General features: G+C 38.1%; 1 protein-coding gene across 1 annotated transcript in view; it reads right to left on the bottom strand.

Annotated features, from left to right (window-relative positions):
• Positions 1-1,329: 1,329 nt before the first annotated feature.
• Positions 1,330-7,553, bottom strand: part of CENPI (centromere protein I) — a 69,287-nt gene continuing 63,063 nt past the window's right edge. The window contains exons 18-19 of the mRNA XM_006869114.1: positions 2,699-2,740; positions 1,330-1,434 (exon numbers count right to left, since the gene is read on the bottom strand). Coding sequence (XP_006869176.1) covers positions 1,330-1,434; positions 2,699-2,740 — 147 coding nt within the window. The remainder of the gene's footprint in view (positions 1,435-2,698; positions 2,741-7,553) is intronic.

The raw sequence follows: 7,553 nt of genomic DNA, 5'->3' as shown, positions 1-7,553 counted from the left end.
CTTGCAGCTCCAATTGACCTTGCAGTCCAGGGCTTATCCTACAGCGTCACACCGAGTAGTAGGTCCATTTTTCTTTGCTCATTTCTCTCTCCCTTTATCTTTGTAAGATGACAGACACTGTAGGCTACACTCCCAAGGACACTTCTCTTCCAATAACTGGCGGCACATAGGAGATCTCATCAAGAAGGTAAAATGACATTATGTAAGATCTCATCATGGGGGATTACCGTATCTTAACTAAGAAACCATTGAATATTCAGGCTCAGTCAAGTTGACATAAAACTGTAACTATTAGACTACTCAATATTATAGTTTTGGGTTTTTTTTTGCTTAGGAATGAAGAAAAAAGAAATCACAACAGTATACCCCTTGTTGTTGTTAAGTGCCATTGAGTTGGCTCTGATTCATGACCCTGTATAGGGTTTATGAGGAATGGCTGGTGGGCTGGAACCACCAATCTTGTGGTTAGTAGTCTAGTATCCCTAGACAAAAATAAGTTCAACTTTACTTCTCTAAATGATATGCATTTATTAATAAAGGTAAAGTTATTCGGTAGCACTGAATAAATTTTCAGCAAGATAGTTTAGCTACTTTGAAATAAAATGAAAGTTTCAGAATTATCCTTGAAAGTAAAGTTGCAATTAAGTTTATTTAGGTCTGAACATTTAAAAACTGGCATAAATACACAAATGCATACACACTAAATTAAAGCCATTATGTGAAAATCAAACTGTAAAAAAAAAAAGGAATGTCTTGAATGTCTTGATTTCTTGATTGCCCTGCAATCCTCTCGTCTTCCTCCCCTCATCAAATTGCTACCAGTAAAGGCACAGGCAGCAGCCAGTTTTTAGAGTTACATACGCTGACTTGTTGTGGTGCTGTCATCCACAGTAAGAAAATGGCACTATCCACAAATATTGCACTGACTTAGCAGAATACTTTGCATTAATCCATGGATTAATTGCTACTATATTACCTGTTCTTTTCATCTATGCAGCTTATAGTATACACATATATGAATATCCCACAGATAACAGATGTGTCTCCTTATGGGTAATTTGCTGGAAAGCAGAGCCTAATGAAGAAGTGAGTTTTCAATAGTGGGCTAAGAAATCTAACTTATGAAAATCAAAGTTAGCCATATCATGGCTTTCCTGGGCCATGGATGGAATCACCAATCTGAGTATTCCTTGAGGATGCAATCTGTTGGTGAAACAAATATAGAAACTCAAGTTGGGCCATGTGGCCATGGTAGCAAGAAAGAAGTCATTTAGTCTAGTATGCTCCATTTTTTATGTCAACATTTAATGTTAATCACTGTGCTTTATGTTATTCGTCAGAGGCAGAATGATGAATACTATGTCTTAAGAAAATTTTCAGGCCTTGTAATCCTTCTGAAAACAAATAGTCCAAGTACCAGTTCCATTTCTTTCCCTGCAGGCACAGAAAAAAGAAAATTATTTTGCTATGTTTATTCTCTACTTCCTATTCTTTAGTCATAGTCACCTTTTAGTACAGAGTAGAGCTGCCCCATAAGATTTCCAAGGTTATAATTCTCTATGGAAGTAGACTGCTACATCTTTCTCTCACAGACTAGATGGTGGGTTTTTACTGTCAACCTTTGGGTAAGCAGTCAACTGCTTAACCGCTGTATCACCAGAGTGCCTCCTTTTTGACCTAAGAAAAGCGAAAATCATTCTAGATGTATACACCAAGAGTTGGCTCAGAGGGGCCAGGTTTATAATGGGCACTCAACCAATAAAACAATCACGTCAAAAAGTACTCAAAGTGCAAGGTTTACACAACCCGTTTTATTACACTGGCAAAAAAATTTAGGTGGTCAACTGAATAAAGTAATGTGGAATGGAAACAGTTAATTATTTTAGAACTCTAGAAAGTTAACATAAGATAACAATACAACCTTGTTGTTAAGTGCCGTGGAGTCGGTTCTGACTCATAGCGACCCTGTACAGGGTTTCAGAGGCTGTAAATCTTTACGGGATCAGTAAGACTCATCATCCTCCTGTGGAACAGCTGGTAGTTTCGAACTGCTGACCCTGAGGTTCGCAGCCTGATTTGTAACCATTACGCTACCAGAGCTCCTTAACACATCCTTAGGGAGCAGTCAATTTGTATTAATGGGGGAGGAACAATTCAGAATGGAAGGGTGAGAATAGTTACATAACTCAAAGAATGAATTTTTCCTCCCCCATTAATAAAAAATGATTGCCCCCTAAGGTTGTATGAAATGTCACTGTAAAAAATTGTTGAATTAGTATAAGTTGTGATGTGTATATTCTCAACAGATAAAATAAAATACATAACTGCAGATGTTATTATATTATTGTCTATATTAAGTATGTACACAGCTGGAGTTTCCATAACAATGAGACAATTGTGTATGGTTTTATTAAATCAGTCTCATTACAGCCATATTTTTATATGCAATTGCACTATAAAATGAGATAATACATGACCACAACATCAAAAGTCAAATTATTAATACGTATATTCCAGAGAAGATTGTAGAGGGTATGTGTTAATTAACTCACATAAAAATCACTGAAATGAATTCAGAAGGCAAACACTTCACTTTCATTTTGTGGAGGTTAAAAAAAAAAAAGGTAAAGGTGTATGTTCTATAAATGAAATTAAGCTATATAAAATCCCTGAACACAACGAAAATAAATTCATTTACCCGAATAGCGCTCAATTTTATGGTCCTTGCTTCTGGCCATTCCTTAAAATAAACAAAAACAGGGGGCAGAGGAGAGATATGGGGATAAAAAAAATATCTGATTAGCAGAAAAAATCACAAGAAAATAAGACAACTATTCACTGTCTGACTCATTTGCCAAGTTCTATTCCTACCAACACTCTTAGATTCCTTTTGAACAGGCACTCAGTATAACCCTCCAGATTTTCTCCCTAGAAACACAAACAGTAGGGAAATAAACTCAAAGCAGATAAAGTTAGCAACATATGGCCTCATTTTCTATTCTGTACTTAGAATCTAGGATGGGGATAAAAGGTTTTAGAAAAAGCTTTTCAGAGAAATATACTTTGAATCTGGAAAGCTGAGTAGGAAGTCTGGGTGAGGCAGTCTATATATATAGTTGTTGTTGTTGTTGTTGTTAAGTGCCATCGAGTCGATTCCGACCCATAGCGACCCTGTACAGGGTTTCCGAGGGTGTAAATTTTTACGGGAGTAGAAAGCCTCATCTTTCTCCCACAGAGCAGCTGGTAGTTTCGAACCACTGACCTTAAGGTTCGCAGCCCGATTCGTAACCACTACGCTACCAGAGCTCCTTGTTCTGTAAAATTCTTTAAGTCTTTATGTAATCCTATCTATTCCCTGGCTTTTCACTATCATCTACTGTATTTCAATGGATTTTAAGAGCCATCAATTCTATAATACACATGTTATAAATATATTGCTAAACTTTTATTAAACTATGTATAACACAATGTCTTTTTAACATTCAGCAGTTTTATTTCACGACTGAAAGAGCTGTATTATATGCAGACAGGTTTTTACTTAACAATGACAACAATTATATAAGCATAAAATAGCAAATATGAGAAGTATAAAAGTATTGCTATAAAATTACAGAAACCTTTATTAAAAATACCCAGATATGAAGCTATTGCTTCTTAATATATCCTCCATCTAGGGCTATATAATTCTGAAATCATGATTCAATGTCTGTAACACTACCCTGAAGAATTCTGTATTATTCGATTGACACACTACGTTAAAGTGGAAGTTTTGGCATCCTCACAGGAAACAAATAGTGTTCCTTTTTAACTTTCTTTGAGTTGTGGGAACAAAAGTAAGTCTGAAAGGGCAAGCTCAGTGCTGTAGGGTGGATGAGGTAAGGTTTCCTAAAAAAAAAAAAAAAAATTCTTGTAGGAGAGTTTATGCATGCTACTCTCAAAGAATGAGCAGGTACATTGGTGTGATAGAAATAAAATTCCTCAGTGCAACTTTCCTGACCTTTTTCTTACCAGTGCAGTTTTCTATTTTCTTTACAACTTCTTCATAATAAAGCCCCGTGATTATCCTGTGTCAAAGAAAATCTATCAAGGTTGCCCCTCCCACAAATATATATACTATGTGTTTACAGAAAAGTTAAATACATGAGTATTTAACTTTTCTGTAAACACAACTATGAATGTGGTGGAGCATACAGCGGGCAAAATGATGAGGGCTTCTTAGACATTATCAAACATCTTAAGACAGTTGAATTCCTGGGCCTGGGGGCTCAAAATCATAGTCTCAAGGGACATCATGGTCAACTGGTATTACACAGTCCACAAAGACAATGTTCTACATCTTACTTTGGTAAGCAGTGTCTGGGAACTTGAAAGCTCATGAGATGCAACTATTGGTCTCTCCATGTGTGGAAGGAAAGAAGAGTGATAACAATTGAAGACGCTTGGAACCAATTAGCCCAATGGACTAAGCGAACACAGGAACATCAGTCTCCATGACTCAGACCAGAAGAACTATATATACAGTTCCTGGATATCACTACCAACTGCTCTAAAAAAGATCACATTAGAGGGTAGAGTGGGGTAAAATGTGGAACTAAACTCAAAATTATTTAAAAAAAAAAAAAGACCAGGTTTACTGGTAAAGCAGTGACTGGAGAAACCTGAGACTATAGGCCTTAACCACCCTTCAGGTTTGGAAAGGAACTCATCCTTGTCTTTCAATTTTCAGCTAAGCAATAGATAGGTTCATAGTTGGGGGGGTGGAAAGGGGGGAGGAGAGACACAATAACACTAGTAAGGTATGCCTACCATGGAATGGTCAATCATTCAACAATAAAAGATCAACAATTTTGTTAAGGGCAAAGTTGAGAAGGAATGGGAAGGTGGGTAGAATGCAAATAGGAACCACAGGGAGGAAGCAGGATAACTGTTATTGCATGGAGGGGATTGTAATCATTGAAATGAAACAAAGTAAATGATTTGTTGAGTGGAAAACTGATGATCTTGTCTGTAAACCTTCCTCAATTCACAATAAAAACTTTAAAGCCAGTTTTTATTGGACCTTTTTTTTTCTTTTTGGAGAGCCACCTAACGAGACTAAGACGAGTGTATGTATTACTGTGAGAACTGGTCTGCAGCCACCCAACTGATCGCAGAGACATGTTTAAACATATTTTGTTTGGAACAAACCTGTGCATATAAGAACTAGAACCCTAGTAGCAACACTTTTTTTACTTGTCCTTGTATAAACAAACTAATCTTTGAAGGTAATTCTGACCTCTACATTCAGAGTCCAACTTTTCTGAATTACTTTCTTACTGAAAAGTTTTGATGTTTACAGGTTATTTTTACACAATATTATTCTCTGTGCCATAGAGAGAATTTGCAATACAGAATTTCTTAAAATAATGAAACCGTACTGGTACTTCCTTCCCTCCTACCCCCAAATCATTTTTTTTGGGGGGGGCTAAAACAGGCAATCCAATATTGTCTCCATATTACTTTTCTGAGCTGTTGACATTCATTCTGCAAAGTCTGATTCTGGCAATCTTTCTATGCAAACTTGAACTGCAAATGACAACGATATCATGACTGCTAGCTGGCTGACATCGATCTTATTAAGATGTAACCTTATGTGCAAGAAGCTAGAAAGTGAAAAAAAAAAAGAGTATGTTTATGGAATTGATGAAAAACAGTACATAAGCTGATAGTCTCCATGTTTCCATGTTTATTTTTCTAGCTCTAACCTTTCTCCTAGGAACTCTGATAGTGTAGTGGTTACGAATCGGGCTGCGAACCGCAAGTTCAACAGTTCGAAACTGCCAGCTGTTCCACGGGAGAAAGATGAGGCTTTCTGCTCCCATAAAGATTTACAGCCTCTGAAACCCTGTACAGGGTTGCTTTGAGTCGGAACCGACTCCATAGCACATAACAACAACAACAACAACAACCTCTTTCCTGAACTCCAAGCTTGCATTTCAAGCCACCTACTTAACATTTCTTTTTGGATGTCTAACAGGCATCTCAAACGTAAATAGGTCAAAACAGAACTTGATTCTCTAGTTGCCTTCCTCTCACCAGCCCCTACCTCCAAATAAATCCAATCTCTCCTGTTCTTTCAGCACTGTTCTTATTAGTATATGAAACCAAGGTCAATTCAGCTGCTCAAGTCAAAAATTCCAAAAGTCCTTCCTTTTTTCTCATCCCCATTTACATTCAAGCCACCAAGTCTTGTCTGCTTTACCTCTGTAGCATAGATCAAATTAGTCAATTTCTAGCCATCTCCACTGCCATACTTAAATAGAAATACTATTAGTATCTCTTGCCTAGACTACAGCAATATCCTGACTAACTGGTATCCCTGCTTCTAATAGGACCTCCTCTTAGAACCAACCTTATGCTTCACAAAGAAACCTATGTGACCTCTAATAATTGCTAAGTCAGATCATATTACTCCTTGGCTTAACATATCTTTCCATTGCTTTCCACTGCACTATTTACCAGATCTGTATAATACACAGTCTCTGCGTCTCTCTAACCTCACATCATTCCACTGTCACTCTTGTTCCTTAAGCTGTAAGCCACACGAAACAACTTACTAACAAACCCACTGCCATTGAGTTGATTGCAATTCATAACAACCCTATAGGACAAAAAGAAAGACCAAAATGGATGTCAAAAGAAACTCTGAAACTTGTTCCTGAATGTAAAAAAGCTAAAGCAACTGCAAGAAATAATTATGTAAAAGAGCTGAACAGAAAATTTCAATGGGCAGCTTGACAAGTATACTACTTGTCAAGTATTATAATGAAATGTCCAAATATTGAAGAGCTCTATGGGGAAAATATGGAGCCCTGGTGTGTTGCAGCACTGCGCTGCTAATCGCAAGGCTGGGAATTCAAACACATCAGTCACTCCTCGAAAAGCCTACACAGTGTTGCTATGAGTTGGAATTGACTCAGTGGCACTTAACAACAAACAACTTGGGCAAAATATTAAAAGAAACAGGAAACATCAAAAGAAAGTGGAAGAAGAAACAAGATGGCGGATCGGGTGGATGTATAGCAGAGAGCTCCGCCAACAACAACACAGAATACCCGAACAAGCAGGCTCAGGGGATGGTCCCAGAACTCTGAACCACATATAAAGGAATACTTAGAAGGCTGGAAGGCTCACAGCTGGGAGAATTTGTGGCAGAAGCAAGAAATCTATTGCTTTCTAGTCCGGGACGCTCGGCTGCTCCAGGAGCCGCCGCTTGGGTGAGACCACGTGGGGGAAAGATTGGAGCGGCCACAGACGCCTGGTAAAACTGCTGAGATAAAGGTGTGGACATTCTTCTCTTTTGGTAGCTGTTCATTGGTCCCTTGCTGTCTGCGCACCTCCATTCTGGTGACTATATAGGGGTGCCTGAGATAGTGGGCACCCCAGCCCCACCCTCGGAGGGTTCTACTACGCATGTGCACAGATCTCCTCGAAATTTAAAGAGACAGTTTCCAATTAAAACCAAACGGCCACAGCCGGCCCTGAACTGTTTCCAACTAGAAACAAGTCCTGAA

Source organism: Chrysochloris asiatica, unplaced genomic scaffold, assembly GCF_000296735.1.
Source record: "Chrysochloris asiatica unplaced genomic scaffold, ChrAsi1.0 scaffold00126, whole genome shotgun sequence".
Taxonomy (NCBI): domain Eukaryota; kingdom Metazoa; phylum Chordata; class Mammalia; order Afrosoricida; family Chrysochloridae; genus Chrysochloris; species Chrysochloris asiatica.
This window is presented reverse-complemented; position numbering and strand designations above follow the sequence as displayed.